Source organism: Trematomus bernacchii, unplaced genomic scaffold (assembly GCF_902827165.1).
Source record: "Trematomus bernacchii unplaced genomic scaffold, fTreBer1.1, whole genome shotgun sequence".
Classification (NCBI taxonomy): Eukaryota; Metazoa; Chordata; class Actinopteri; order Perciformes; family Nototheniidae; genus Trematomus; species Trematomus bernacchii.
Genome location: NW_022987514.1, coordinates 109,526 through 125,801, shown reverse-complemented (window position 1 = coordinate 125,801; position 16,276 = coordinate 109,526). Strand labels below are relative to the sequence as shown.

Genomic DNA, 16,276 nt, shown 5'->3' with positions numbered 1-16,276 from the left:
CCCCATTTCAACCCATTGCATTTTCAGTGTCAGAGAGTATAGTATCCCAAATCAACCCCTCCTCCTGTATCCTAGATATTATCCCTACTAAGCTGTTCAAGTATTTTCCACTGCTGGTAATGTTTTTATAGCAATACTTTCATTATATTTGGTCTGGCCTTTTGCAGACAGTTTTAAATGTTCCATTGTTAACCCATTACTAAAGAATACCAGTTGGACCCCCTGTCCTTAAGTTACAACAGCCTAATCTCCAGAATGGCTTCTTTCTATCTAAGGTCCTTGACATTAAACATATCTGTTTTCTGTTTGTTTAAATCTGTGTTTTGGTCCTGTGCTGCTGCATTTATGAGTTTGATTCCCACACAAGATAAAGATTTGTCATGATATAAATCATGGGTCTGCAACAGGAGTCCCGTGGGCCATTGTTGGCCCGCCAGCAATAATATTTGGCCTGGAAATTTGAAAATAAAAAATATATACATTTTATTTTTTTTTATTCAATTTTTACAATATCGGACCGACAGTCGCACATATAGGCTATAATGTCCGAATAGAGAATCTACCCAACATGCGGTGTGTGGTTTGAAAAAAATAACACCAGCTCACTAAATCATTCCAACGTAATGTTTACTTATATGTGAACAGTAACAAAGTTCAGTCAAAACATTGACTACAAAATCGGAGAAGCCGCTTGATCATGGAGGCCGTTACAAGCTTCAAAGTTGTATTTATCAGTTGAATTTGCCGAAACAAGTTTAATATTCTGAAAGCCAAGACTTTGTTTATTTGAAATCAGATGAAAACAAACTCTCACGGGCCCTGCCGTGTTATGATTACTATACACGCCTTACATTCATAACTTAGCGGGAGGGAGGGAGAGCGGTGCTGCGGAACAGCAGAGTGCGAGTGAGAGGTGCCTGTCATCTTCCCTTCACAAGCTTCAAAAATATATTTATCGTTTGATTTTGGAAATAAAAGTTTCATATTCTGAAAGCCAAGACTTTGTTCATTTAAAATCAAACAAAAAACCCAAACCCCGAAATACAATTTTTTTACACAAATACACGTTTATTTTTAAATGAGCCGTTGCGACTTCCGACTGATTTCGATAGAGCGGGTAACATATACATGCACATGTTTAAGCATGTATGTATATTATTAAGGAATAATTATTCTAGATATCTAACCTTTTGCTCTGTGACATTTTATGATCTACTCTGACGTCTGTTATCTCCTTTAAGGAAAGGCATTGGTGCCATATGTGTTGTTGTCACCAGTTTGTGACCGGTCAACTTGTCTGGCACGAATGGTACTTGTTGTGAGAACGCTGAGGCACTTCTTTATCTGTGTTTGTGAACTCTAAGATGTGAAATCTTTGAGGCCATGAGTGTCGGACGCAGGTGGCTCAGTGTTCCTAGCTATTTAGTCTACTCCTTCAGAGATGTTGATTCTCTGTGAACCAGTTAAAAGGTCTAACATAGAGAGAGGCTCTTCAGAATTGACGTGGCAACTCTACCGTGAAGTCGGAACCTCTGACTCTTTGATTTGTGATGTGAATCCTCCGGCCGAATACTCTGAATAAACCCATCAGTGTTTAACATCAAAGCTCCAACTCTCACCGTGTCTCCTTCCTGAGTCGGTGACTCCATGCATTGCTACACAGAAGTTTCCTCCACATATATGATGTGTGGTTGTGGGGAACCAGGTAAATTAAAGTACTTATTTAACTATTAAATAAATTGAGTTTGATTAAAATACTTGGTTACTGATTAATTTAGGTTATAATATATTAAATAAATTGCAAAGTAAAATATGCTGTAATTTATCAGATTTTTTTCTGAACCGGGGAACAGGGGCGCTGCGTCCTCTTACTTTTAGTGTGCAAAATCAATTACTTAAATTAACCTTTGATTATGTTCTGGCCCGCCATCTAGTGGCTCAGAAAAAAATTGTCCCAAGTCCAAACTTACTTGCCTACCCCTGATATAAATGAACCTCCTGCTGTGCTGTAACCCCCTCTCTGCTGCTGTTTCCTGCAGCCTCCAGAGAAGGAGGGCGGCCTGGCTCGCCAAATAGGAAACAAGACTGAATGTGCCTTACTGGGATTCTCCCTCGACCTGAACCGAGATTACCAGGCCGTCCGCAACGAAATCCCAGAAGAGAAACTGTTCAAGGTCTACACCTTCAACTCTGTGAGGAAGTCCATGAGCACCGTGCTGAAGAACCACGATGGCAGCTATCGAATGTTCAGCAAGGGCGCCTCTGAGATCCTGCTCAGGAAGTACGTTTGGGAGTACTTTTGGTGGTATATTTTTGATGCAGATACTTTTGTATTTTTACTTAAAGTTCACCTATTATGCAAAATCCACTTTTTCATGTATTTTATACATAAACATGTGTCCCCTCTGTATATAGATTATTGATTAAAAACAGTATAATAGGGGACCTTTAAGTAAGATGTCGAATTAAGGACTTTTACTTGTAACAAGTTAAGTAACGAATCTGAGTACTTCTTCCACACCGCTGCTCACACAACTCTGCGCTCAGTTATATGATGATTTCATGACTCCTTCCTGTTGTTAAAGGTGCTGTAAGATCCTGACCACTACCGGCGCAGCCAAACCCTTCAAATCTTGCAACCGAGAAGACATGGTGAAGCAGGTGATCGAGCCGATGGCGTCGCAGGGCCTCAGGACCATCTGCCTCGCCTACAGAGACTTCCCCGCTGCTGAGGGAGAGCCCGACTGGGAAGACGAGGTGCACATCCTCACCGGACTCACCTGCCTCGGCGTGGTCGGCATCGAAGACCCTGTCCGACCCGAGGTACGTCAGACCAGTTGTTATCTACGCGCATCCACATTAATGATCAGATATCGCCGTTTATTTATAGTGGACCTATCATGCTATATTATAATAATATAGTGTAGGACCATACCTATATAAGGCATATTTATACTTTTTTTTTTTTCAAAATACCAAACAGATCATGCATTTTAGCCATGCTTCATTTTGCTCAGTTTGCACTTTTTTACCCCTGTTTTTGCAAGGGCTGATTCAGTGAGAACAGCACCATCTACAGGCCTGGCATATGTACTACAGCATCTCCAGCGCTTTCGAACGGCAATGGCCGTGGCTGTCTCCTCCTGATTGGTGGAGTTGGCCCAATAGCCGTAGCGCCACCGTCCTGACGTCAGGACAGTGTTCAAATCTGGATCAGTTTTTATCAGATCCGTTGCAGCCCCTTTTTTAGAGATTTGGGTATGGAGGAAAATAGAGAGGGTTGTGTTTTCTGACACTTGGTGAGTTCCCTGGAACACCGGGGTCACATATTCATGTATAAAAGACGTACAAAAGTGCATTTTGCATGATAGGTCCCCTTTAAAGAAAAACTGACGAAATACTAAACAAAACTCTAAACTCTTAAACAAAAGATTCAAAGCCATTCGGCGTATCTTGGGTACATTTTCTCATCCAGATTTCACCATGCGGTCTCAATCGTGCGGTTAATAAATAGTTTGCCTTCCACTCATCGTGAAAACCTGTCACCTGTCGTCTATTAAAGGGCCAAAACCACGCCTATGTGACGCCACCATAATAATACATTGATAGTCGGCATCAATCAAAAACATTCATAATATTTAATTATAAATATGAATAAGATAGAAATGCAAAATGGCTTCAACACCAGTCTTCACCTAGGGTAAAGTACAAACTAGAGAATGCAATTCCTGAAGAGATTGCGGTGGGAATGCTGTATGTAAGTTATGTAAAGGGGAGGGGCTAAAGTATGGGGCGGAGCAAAGCTTCACCGATGAAACACGAACTCTGTGCTGAGTACGATGATATTTCCAACGAGAGACTATGGCAAACTGTTCATAAGTTGTGTAAGTTTGAAGAGTTTGACAATTATCTCAATGGGGGAACATTTTGAAGAATTATGGTTAATATTTCTGGAATTATGAAAGATGTCTAGATTAATAGCGGGCATGTCCTAATTGAGCTGCACGTTTAAATGTTCGAACAGAGTTTCTGCGATGTAAAATGTGGCAGAGAAGGGGCAAAAAAATGCGGGGGAATAATAATTTTCCCGATGAAGAACATATGTTGTGAATGTTGACACAGCATTCACAACAAATATACTTTATTTTAATTACTTAATGAAGATTTTTCACTCGTAAAATGATGGCATGAATGTTGTTTAAGCTTATCAGATAAAGGAAATAAGTTTGACTACTACCTGTGCTAATATCTGGAATTCTGAGTTTATCAACAGTAACAGTTTTTGTCATTTAAGTTTCTTTAAATCTAAGTTTCTTTGGTTGTTCCCATCAGGTCCCAGATGCGATCAGAAAGTGCCAGCGGGCGGGGATCACTGTCCGCATGGTGACCGGAGACAACATCGACACCGCCCGCGCCATCGCCACCAAATGTGGCATCATCCAACCTGGAGACGACTTCCTGTGCATTGATGGCAAAGAGTTCAACCGACGCATCCGCAACGAGCAGGGAGAGGTCCGTGTCGGTTTCTAAATCAAATTTTAATATAGTACAGATTGAAAGACCCTATTACATGTCTTCTAGCTCCACCCTTCTGGCACTATACAGATTGTGTCAGTTCTAAAATATAAGATTTTGTGTTGAAGACTTTTGTCAATTTTGGTTTATTTCCTGCCACATAAATGTTCTGTTTTTCCATGCTTTAGGGGACAATTGGTCTGCTAAACTTAAATGAATAAATGTTTTGCAACCAATGCTTCATATTTATGTCTTCTCTCTTTTTATACAGATTGAGCAGGAGCGTATCGACAAGATTTGGCCAAAGCTGAGAGTCCTCGCCAGATCTTCTCCGACAGACAAACACACTCTGGTCAAAGGTTAGTAACTATAGGAGGACAAAGAGACCTGAGGGACACAGAGAGTCAAAGAGTCATACAGGCAGAGATGTTTTTTTAACCTATGTAAAAATGTATAGAAAACAAAGCATGAAATGGGAACCCTGATATCAAATGAAACCAAGAAATCAACAGCTCATCACAGTGGAGAAAACTGGCATTAAGGTGTTTTTAAGGTCCGTCAGAGTACATTAGCTATCGTCCTGATTTGGTCCATGAATTTGTGTCTCATTTTTGTTTCTGCTGTCATTTCTCAGGTATCATCGACAGCACTGTGCTGGAGAAGCGTCAGGTCGTCGCTGTAACTGGAGACGGAACAAATGACGGCCCCGCCCTCAAGAAAGCAGACGTCGGCTTCGCTATGGTGAGGATTTCATCAAACTGCTGCCTTTAGCAAACTTTGTAACATTTCCCATCGAGTAGTGAGAACAATCTTTAATATCAACAAACAAATGTCCAGCAGAACTTTGAACGTCCTGGTTGCTGTGGCTCCGCCCCCAGATCTTCAGGTTATTCCAGGTTTTTTTTTTTTTTCAGGTCATGTTCTGAATCTATTGTTTATTCCATCGACTCAAATTTGACGATTGATTGTGCTTTTTTACATTTTTATCAACTAGTTTCTCCATTCCTCTCAGAAAGGACAGTTTCTCTATCCACCCCTTACTGTTTCTCAATGGGATCCACTGATGGTTAGACCAATCGGAGTTGTGTGAAAAGCATTTTAATGGTTTTAGATCATTCTTCACGTACAAACAGACAGCGGCAGGTTCAGAATCTCAATCTCAATCTTTATTCATTTATATAGCACATTTAAAACAACCTCAGGGGACCAAAGTGCTGTACAGGCAATACAAACAATGTAAAATAACACAATGGGAGTGAAATAATAAAACAATAATTAAAAACATGATGAAAAGCACAATAACTAGAAACATATAAAAACACACTAGTACTAAAAGCCAGGGCAAAGAGTTTAGTTTTTAGCTGAGATTTAAAAAGTTCAATAGACTAAGCAGCCCGGATATGTACTGGGAGGCTGATTAAGTGGAAGGATTATAACTTTATAACACTTGCTTTGTTGTGCAGGGCATTGCGGGGACGGACGTGGCAAAGGAGGCGTCGGACATCATCCTGACAGACGATAACTTCAGCAGCATCGTGAAGGCTGTGATGTGGGGCAGGAACGTCTACGACAGCATCTCCAAGTTCCTGCAGTTCCAGCTCACCGTCAACGTGGTGGCCGTCACCGTGGCCTTCACCGGAGCCTGCATCACCCAGGTGAGAAACACTGAAAACACTGAAATAACCAGAGATGGCAAAAAAAGTACACACATCCTTTACTCAAGAAGAAGTACGGATACTCGTGTTTAAAAATACTCTGGTGAAAGTAGAAGTACTGACCATACTTCTTTACTCAAGTAAAAGTAAAGAAGTATGGGCTTTGAAATGTACTTCAGTAAAAAGTACCCATAACTAGCAGCTGTTTTAAAGAGTACCTGACCTCCCTTTATATTAATAGATCAATAATGTCATTGTTAGCTAATGAATGTTTCCATGCTGAACAACGGCAACATGACAACGTTTTCATTGGTCCCTCTTCTTTAGAGAAGACCAGGAAATGATGGATACACGGATCGTGTTCAAATCAATAGGCACGCAATGACTCTAAATAATAATGATCACGCCACCAAACACACATTCAAACTAAAGTAACCAGCCTGTTTGGAAAATGTAAGAAGTAAAAGTAAAAAGTCGTCAGAAAGATAAGTAGTGGAGTAAAGTACTGATACCAGAAAAATGTACTTAAGTACAGTAACAAAGTATTTGCACTCCACTACTTCCCACCTCTGGAAATAACATAAGCCTTTGATAGTCTTAATAGTCCAACAGCGTCTGCAACCAGAACATCTAATGGCTCCTGGCTCAGAGATTTTGACTTTGTAGCCCATGATTGAAATGAGCAGGGAGAAGATAGTCCTATTTAACCCCTTACTCAAAAATAGATGGTCTGTCAATCACAGCTGCTCACAACCAATACTTACAGTAACATGAAACCAAAAACACAAATCTAAAGTCAACACAGCAATCTATCATCGGAAAAACAAGTATCATCATCCGGGTTGAAGGTCACCTATTGTGCAAAATCCACTTTTTCATGTCACTTCTTCATCAACATGTGTCCCCTCTGTGTAAAGAGACTCTGAAAGCTTCAGGAAAAAAGATTCTCTCTCTCTTTTTGTCCTGATCCATTTATATAAAAACCTGTCTGAAAATGAGCTGATCAGATTTTGGGCACTTTATGATGTCATAAAGATGTTTTGTCTTGTGTAACCATTAGCCAATCACCAACCAAGGTAACCCCCCCCCCCCCACCTTATCACCTGAATCTCCTCCTAGAGCACCATTGTGTTCTTTGTAACCAAATCTCTCTCAGAGGGGCGTGGGGAGTGGCTCCTTATTTTCATCTAAAGTAACGGACAGAGAATCAGCACTTTTGAAACAGGGCTGAAACAGAGGGGATTATGGGATGCTGCAATGATCTGTTTGGTGTTTGGAGCCAAACACTTCAGAGACACGTTTTGTATATATCTGAGACCTATAATATATTGATGAAAAACAGTATAATAGGCGACCTGTAATTATTATTTTCCTCATACATCATATCCATGTGTGTGTCTCCAGGACTCCCCTCTGAAGGCAGTGCAGATGTTGTGGGTGAACCTCATCATGGACACCTTCGCCTCGCTCGCTCTGGCCACCGAGCCGCCCACCGAGGATCTGCTGCTCCGGGAACCGTACGGACGCAACAAGCCGCTCGTTTCCCGCACCATGATGAAGAACATCCTCGGACACGCCATCTACCAGCTGACTGTCATCTTCACCCTCCTCTTCTTGGGTCAGTGAATTAGTGATGGGAATTATGGCTCTTTGAAGGGAGCCGGATCTTATGGCTCCGTTCCTTTCAAAGAGCCGTTCAAAAGAGCCGTTTTTTAAAAGGGGGCGGGGTTACTAGGTTTATCTGCGAAATAATCACCAGGATAATGATTGACTGTATTGTCAGACCTAATGTCAATAATCGGCATTGTAAACATGACACAAGGTGGCGCCATATCCATGTCATCATGTCAGTGAATGTACTTTGAATTTACCCTCTGTATGTGTTAAGTAAATAAAGTTGCCTTGCCTTGAATGAAATTCATGCAACTCTTAATATTAGATAGTGTGTTTTTAAGTGGCGATGGAGATTATTTGTTGACCCTGCTTTAAAGGATATTTTGCCTTTACAAATGGTACGCTTTATCACTGCCTGGGTTTTGGTTGAAGTGCATCCAAATGCTGCTGCGTTTTCGCGTTTGGCTCATTTTCCATCCGAAAAACACATCATCTACCTGTCCTGTACCACTTGTTATGACTTCTCTCTCTCGCGTATTCCGTTAAGATCAACCCCACCTAACTCCTCGTGCTGAAACCTACCAATCAGAGTAGGGGCGGGTCTTCACAGAATACGTTTGGGGAACAAAATCAAGCTTTTTAAAAGGTGAGTGGATTTTGGCAGGCAGTGAGTGCGGACCAACGATTGAACGATAACAAGAACGGCTCTCACCAAGGAGGACTCGGTTCCCCTCGTTCGTACCAAAGAGCCGTTCAAAAGAATCGGCTCGTTCGCGACCGACACATCACTACAGTGAATGCAGTAAATCTCACCAGAGGTGGAAGTAGTGGAGTACAAATACTTTGTTACTGTACTTAAGTACATTTTTCTGGTATCAGTACTTTACTCCACGACTTATTTTTCTGACAACTTTTTACTTTCTACTTCTTACATTTTCCAAACAGGCTGGTTCCTTTAGTTTGAATGTGTGTTTGGTGGCGTGATCATTATTATTTAGAGTCATTGCGTGCCTATTGATTTGAACACGATCCGTGTATCCATCATTTCCTGGTCTTCTCTAAAGAAGAGGGACCAATGGAAACGTTGTCATGTTGCCGTTGTTCAGCATGGAAACATTCATTAGCTAACAATGACATTATTGTTCTATTAATATAAAGGGAGGTCAGGTACTCTTTAAAACAGCTGCTAGTTATGGGTACTTTTTACTTAAGTACATTTCAAAGCCCATACTTCTTTACACTTTAGTTGAGTAGAGGATATGTGTACTTTTGCCATCTCTGAATCTCTGTCCACATTTCTTTCAGTGTACAATTTATGTATTTTTGTATAAAAACATGGACAGATTAAATGGGTTAACTTGACCCTCTCTTTCTCAGGTGAGAACGTGTTCAACATCGACAGCGGCAGGTATGCCCCCCTCCACGCGCCGCCCTCCGAGCACTACACCATCGTCTTCAACACGTTTGTCCTCATGCAGATCTTCAATGAGCTCAACGCCCGCAAGATCCACGGCGAGAGAAATGTGTTTGACGGCGTCTTCAAGAACCCCATCTTCTGCTCCATCATCCTGGGAACCTTCATCTTACAGGTGAGCTGTGAGGGGCGGAGCTAGACCTACGATACGATAATACTTTATAGTCAGCTCAAGTTGGAAATGTTTCTTCCTTCAAGGGGAAATATTAAGACATGAATACAAGGAAATAGACATTTAAAGGGGACCTATTATGCAAAATCGACTTTTTCATGTCTTTTCTACATCAACATGTGTCCCCTCTGTGGAAAGAGATTCTGCAAGTTTCAGGAAAAAAGATTCGCTCACTTTTTGTCCTGATCCATTTATATAAAAACCTGTCTGAAAATGAGCTGATCAGATTTTGGCCAGTTTATGATGTCATGACGATTTTTTGGCTTGTGTAACCATTAGCCAATCACCAACCAAGGTAACCCCCCCCCCACACCTTATCACATGAATCTCCTCCTAGAGCACCATTGAGTTGTTTTTTACCAAATCTCTCTCAGAGGGGCGTGGGGAGGGGCTCCTTATTTTCATCTAAAGTAACAGACAGAGAATCAGCACTTTGGAAACAGGGCTGAAACAGAGGGGATTAAGGGATGCTGCAATGATCTGTTTGGTGTTTCGAGCCAAACACTTCAGAGACATGTTCTGTATATATCTGAGACCTATAATATATTGATGAAAAACAGTATAATAGGGGACCTTTAACATAACATTAGAATCACTGAAAAACAACTTGATTGACTGGTGCAATGCTTCAGTCTTACTTCATCAAATACCCTGTAGCTCATATTCGATGGTATGAATTCAGATTCAGTATTCAGGACATTGTTTTGGTCAAAGACAATGTTGTTTGCCAGCCTCACTATGTTGTTATGGTAGGCTGAATCATAGAGTTTCTCACTGACCTACAACCTCCGCCCAGGTCACAAACTGTTCCCACAAACTGATACAGGGGCTTTAAAACTCGGACAAACAGACTCAAAAACTTCCCCTGAGCCACCAGGCTGCTAGCCCAACAGTCCTAAGTGCAATACCTTTCAATGACCTAACTCATATGCATTTTATGTATGTTTTTAATGCACTTTATAGCTTGTAATGCCATTGCTATTAACTATTTATTCCCCACTGGATAAGTGTTTATGTTCGTCTGCCCTACTAGGGTGTTGTTATTGTTTGTCTGCTGTCGTTACTCAGACTATGACAGGGTTTGACTCCAAAATCTTGTTGTATATTTTTGTACAATGACATTAAAGGATTTATTTTCCATTCTCTTCTGTATGACGATGTTTTTCTCTCCTCTTGTAGATTCTAATTGTCCAGTTTGGTGGTAAACCGTTCAGCTGTGTGTCTCTGAACATGGAGCAGTGGCTGTGGTGCGTCTTCCTGGGTATCGGCAGTCTGCTGTGGGGACAGGTGAGGCTACTTTTAATTTGATATGAGACAGGAAGTGATGGGAGAGTAAGGCAAGGCAAGGCAATGCACGTTTATTTATACAGCACCTTTCGACAGAAGGTCATTCAAAGTGCTTTACAAAGATTGAAAACATTAAGAACATTAAAAGTCACCTATTATGCAAAATCAACATGTGTCCCTCTGTGGAAAGAGATTCTGAAAGTTTCAGGAAAAAAGATTCTCTCTCTTTTTGTCCTGATCCATTTCTATAAAAACCTGTCTGAAAATGAGCTGATTCTTTTTAACCAAATATCTCTCAGAGGGGCGTGGGGAGGGGCTCCTTATTTTCATCTAAAGTAACAGACAGAGAATCAGCACTTTTGAAACAGGGCTGAAACAGAGGGGATTATGGGATGCTGCAATGATCTGTTTGGTGTTTGGAGCCAAACACTTCAGAGACACGTTTTGTATATATCTGAGACCTATAATATATTGATGAGAAACTGTATAATAGGGGACCTTTACGAACATTAAGAAATAGTGCAGCAGAAACACATTGCAACATGGGATTTAAAAACAGTCATTAAAAGGCAAAGAGAGTAAAATAAACACAAGACAAGCTAATATAGAATAACACAGGTATAAAATACATGAATAAAAAGTTACAGTGCAGATAACCTCACCCTCAGGTGGCAACATACTGAGGTCCCACAGGAATTGCTGTTGTTGTGTCTGACTGCAGTGTGTGTTGTGTGTTTCCTCCTCTCAGGTGGTGTCCAGTGTTCCCACCAGCTGGCTGAAGTTCCTGACGACGGCGGGTCACGGCACTCAGCAGGACGAGATCCCCGAGGAGGAGCTGGAGGACATGGACGACCTGGACGAGATCGACCACGCAGAGATGGAGCTGAAGAGGGGACAGGTGCTGTGGTGCCGAGGACTCAATCGCATCTCCACACAGGTACTGGACTCATCTTTAGCATTTTCATTGCTTTTATTTTACATTTTAAATTTTGTTTTTTAAATTGTTTTATTTTAACCTATTTTAATTTATTGGCAGCTTTATTTCAATGGAATTTCATTAGGTACACTGTAGATGTTTTATCATGTTCTGTATTTATTTTTAATATTATTTTAATATGGCTGCTTTCTGCATGAAAGGTGCTATACAAATAAAGTTTATTTTTATATTATTATTATTATTATTAGAAGGAAAATTCCTATGTTTCGTTCAGGTGATTGAGTTCGGGTCCAAATCATAGAAAAACTGAGAAGATGTTAACTACAATTTTCACAACTTTTATGTATTAGGTATGTATAGATGTTATACATTTACATGGCAGGGGGATAACTTAACCTTCTTCCTCAATAGTTCCAACTTTAGTTTGTATCGTGGACTATCAGTTTAGGTGGTCGGGATTACTAGATGTGGAAAAGCTAGTGAATTCATTTAAATTTTCCGCACTCTCGCGGGAATATCTCCGCAATGGAGTGAGCTTAAGTTTCACTTTCGATTGAATGATATAGCCCAGCGCAACACCTTCGTCAAACATGTTGCCACTTGTTTGTACCATTTTCAGGCGATTTGTAATCTGTTCTAGAAAAACAATGTGTTTTTTAGGATTTCAAGAAGCGTATAAAACAAACAATGGATGTATTTCATGAACCTTTATCCATGCTGAAAGTAGATTTAGATGTTTTAGGAGTGAGATAGAGATTATTATCTAATATATGCATCCAATGAAGCATTGCATGAAGTCTGTTGATGATCAGAGGCTGTTGTTGGGGCTGCATAAACGTTTTTTTATTTTTGTTTAGGCAGACCATGCAGGCCTCAGAGAGTTAAACTTGGGCCTGCGACCATAGTTTTACTGTATTATGTTTTGAAAACAGAGGTTTGTGTCGTACTACATGCGGTGTGTTTTGCATATCTCTCAGTAGTCTGTTGTCTCGGACATAAACTCCGTAATAAATATAGTCTACATTTCATAAGAGGTGTAAAACCTGAGAGCATTTTAAATCGCATTTGAACAAAATGCTTATGATCTGTAGTTGTATTTGTATTGTTGATTTATTGTGTGAACGAGGCGATACAGAGAAGGTTAAGCTGTCATTATTAGGCTGTTATGTACTGTTGGAGTGGTAAGCAGGCCTATTGTTTTTGGATAGTGTTTTTTTATTGGTTAATTGTCCTTGGTATGAAAATGTTTGAGAAACACTGCGCTAGTGGATTGTCAACGGGTGGAGCCTCGCTGCGGGGAAATTATACAGATGGCCAGTCCGCCCCTGAAAAATGTCTATGCACACGTTATTATTAATAATATTTTTTTTATTTACAATTTGTATTTTGTAATCATCTCGGGTCGCGACCCCCACTTTGGGAACCCCTGACCTAGAAGAGCATCAGGACTGTTTTAGGCATATGATAGCTATGTGATTAACATGATGATTCAGCCTCTATGGAGATAGACATATGACAAGCATGATCATTTCTGACGTGGAGCTAATCTGAAGTAAACATTGAATACTGCTTTATATTCCTCCATCTTGTGACTGTGTAACTCCCTCTCTTGGATATCAGCATGTGAAGGACACTGTTCAGGAACTAGTTGATGCTCTGTATGTGATGACTACTTCCATTCTGGAGAGGATCAGAAATACATGGATCCTGAGATTGAAGCTCAAGCCGGTGACGAGTGATATTTTTCTAACAGTTTTCCTTTGTGTTTTACAGATTCGTGTAGTGAACGCCTTCAGAGACACGAAGTACGAAGGACTCGAAACAGTTGAGTCTCGCAACTCCATCCACAGCTTCATGAGCAACCCGGAGTTCCGTATCCATGATTCAATGCCTCAGATCCCCCTGATCGATGAGGCCGATTGTGAGGACGAACCCCCGACCAAACGAAACTCCACCGTTCCTCCGACGCCAGAGACCAAGCCGTCGCCCCAGCCGTCGCCTCAGCCGTCGCCCCAGCCGTCGCCCCAGCCAACACTCCCGACAACGCTCCCGACTTCGCCCAACCAGAACAACAACGCGACGGAGCGCAGGATCCCTCTCCCCGGCCTGGCAGCGCTTAACTCAGCCGGGTTACCTCCGTGTCCGGGGAGCCCGCTGCACAGCCTGGAGACGTCACTCTGAGGCCCACATACAACCACTTCCTGTCACGAATGTCTCAACGAGAGTTCTGGTTCTTCCGAAAGAACGAAAATACATTTTAAAAACTTGTTTCGATTGGTTCCCGTCAGGACTTCACCTGCCGGTTTTTAGAATCCAGGAAGCAGAAATGTTTCCGCTGTGTTTGTGTTTGTGTACTGAGCGGCGGTGCAGCTTCACACGGACTCAAGTTTCTTTATTTTTACTAGACATGAACTCTGCAGTTGTTGTTTAGAAGAAGACGTGTTTGTAAGGTGATCAATAATCCGTTTCTGATCTGTAAATATTGATGTTGGTGTTCAGACGTAGTTTCAGTTTGTCATCAACGAGCTGATTCAGGTTAGTTTTGTGTCGAGTTTTTAACTTTGAGGATCTGTGACTGAAATGTTTAGTCAGTCACCTTTGATGAGGATGGGTGGGGGGCTGTTCTTACAAAAATATGTGTTTGTAGACAGAAAAGTTTTAAGTAATTGTTTATTCATTGGATTTTATTCTAGTATTTTTGTAAAACAAAACGTTATAGGTTGTTGTCGTTTCAAAAGATGTTAAAACCAAAAGTAATTAAATTTTAAAAACAACAACAGAGTGGGATATTTGTCATATCAGACAGAAAAATAAATGTTTCAGTTAATACAGAGAAACTGATAATTTTACCTTCATATCAACCTTCAAAGCTCTGCACCATTTAAAATGTATTTATGACACCATCTAGTTCTCCTTTATTTGCTGTGGGTAAATTAATCTACAGCTTGCACCACATTCTATAAAGTTATCAAATGTGTGTAGCTTTGTCCTGTGAGACCCACGTATCTCTAAAGAGTAATTTTTCATGAGTTTTTCAGAAAAACAGCCTGTTTTCAACTTTGTGGCAATGCATTTTCCAGCTGATCCAAGAGAAGACTATATTTAGCCTATCATAAACATACTTGTTTTTCACCTGACAGGAAGGGAGTGTGGAGCAGAAGTATTACGTTGATTTGAGTGGAAGTGCAAATCTTAAAGGTAGGGTAGGTAATTCACTTCAGAAACACTTTTTGTTATATTCCATGGAATGCTCTTAACATCCCGATAGCAATGAATAAATTAAATGCTTTGACAATAAATATATACAAATATTTCCTCTGTGGAAGCCGTGGCTGTAAAAAGCACGACCAATCATCTGAGCCGGCCCGGCTAAAATAACTGGATGGCCTACCTGCCTGTCAGCCTTCCATCTGTGCACAAACTTATCTCGTGCCCTCATTGGTCATGTGCGCGTTCGTGTGTGTTGGAGGAGGGGCTCTGTAAGGAAGTCTGAAGGAAGGGGCAGATTTGTTTAGGTTGTGTACTTTCAAATTCTAGCGCACTCGAGCTGGTTTCTCCATTCTTACATACCCTACCTTTAAGTACAGTATTTAGTAAATCGAGTTAATTACAATTCACCTTTGATGAGAGGCGTGTGGTGCAGTGGGTTGTGCGTTGGTGTTCGGATCAGGGGGTCAGGTTCAAACCCCACTGCAGTCAGCATGTCGTTGTGTCCCTGGGCAAGACACTTCACCCCAAATTGCTCCTGTGGGGATTGCCCACAGTATTGAGTATGTAAATCGCTTTGGATAAAAGCGTCTAACAAGTGACATGTAATGTAATGTAATGATCCTGACAGGAAACAACAGCTCCCCCTGGTGGATGATTTGCACATGGTTCCTGCTTCACACTGGAAGCTGCCCAGTTCAACCACTAAGTTGTGTGTTCTCCAGCTCAAAATGTTATCACATTCTGCAGGGATCTTCTTCTTACAATACATTTTCCTAATCGTCATTAAATACTTTTAATCAGGTACCATTCTCGATGCAAATTGAGTATTTTTACAGTGTGGTATTATCACTCTAACTCAAGTGAAGATTCTGAATACTTTAACCACTTTAACCATTGGAAATCGGATGATCTGATACAGTTTAGTCCCTGCAAAGACTAAAGACAAATAACCGATACAACTCAAGAGCATCACTCTGACGTGTATTTTAGTTTTTCTATTATTTACCGTCAAGTTATAAATTGTAGCCCAGAAACAACAAAACGGTAGTTTGGTAAAGTTAGCAAGATATTGACGGATTCGAACTTGACGACCAATAATTAAAGCACATTGTTAAAAAATTAAATAATAAGTGGCTGCCGGGCTTAGAAAAGTAGAAAAATAAATAATTATAATTAAAACAATTAAATAATACAAGAAAAACAATACAAATAAATAAATAAAATATAATTATTCAATTTCATAATTTGTAGAAAAAAATATAATAAAAACATACAATAAATATTATAAATAATAATAAGGTACATAAATGCATTAATAATAATACAACTATTCCAAACAATATAACCACAACACTGCCATAAATACAATTAAATTATAACAATAAAGGAATATCCTTAAAATATAATAATAA

At 40.5% G+C, this 16,276-nt stretch overlaps 1 protein-coding gene across 1 annotated transcript in view; it reads left to right on the top strand.

Annotated features, from left to right (window-relative positions):
• LOC117470746 (plasma membrane calcium-transporting ATPase 1-like) overlaps positions 1-13,873 on the top strand; it is a 45,215-nt gene extending 31,342 nt beyond the window's left edge. Inside the window, exons 11-21 of the mRNA XM_034115603.1 lie at positions 2,040-2,281; positions 2,586-2,823; positions 4,333-4,512; positions 4,787-4,874; positions 5,150-5,256; positions 5,979-6,170; positions 7,575-7,788; positions 9,162-9,373; positions 10,610-10,717; positions 11,466-11,654; positions 13,428-13,873. Coding sequence (XP_033971494.1) covers positions 2,040-2,281; positions 2,586-2,823; positions 4,333-4,512; positions 4,787-4,874; positions 5,150-5,256; positions 5,979-6,170; positions 7,575-7,788; positions 9,162-9,373; positions 10,610-10,717; positions 11,466-11,654; positions 13,428-13,835 — 2,178 coding nt within the window. The 3' untranslated portion in view covers positions 13,836-13,873. The remainder of the gene's footprint in view (positions 1-2,039; positions 2,282-2,585; positions 2,824-4,332; positions 4,513-4,786; positions 4,875-5,149; positions 5,257-5,978; positions 6,171-7,574; positions 7,789-9,161; positions 9,374-10,609; positions 10,718-11,465; positions 11,655-13,427) is intronic.
• The last annotated feature ends 2,403 nt before the right edge of the window (positions 13,874-16,276 follow it).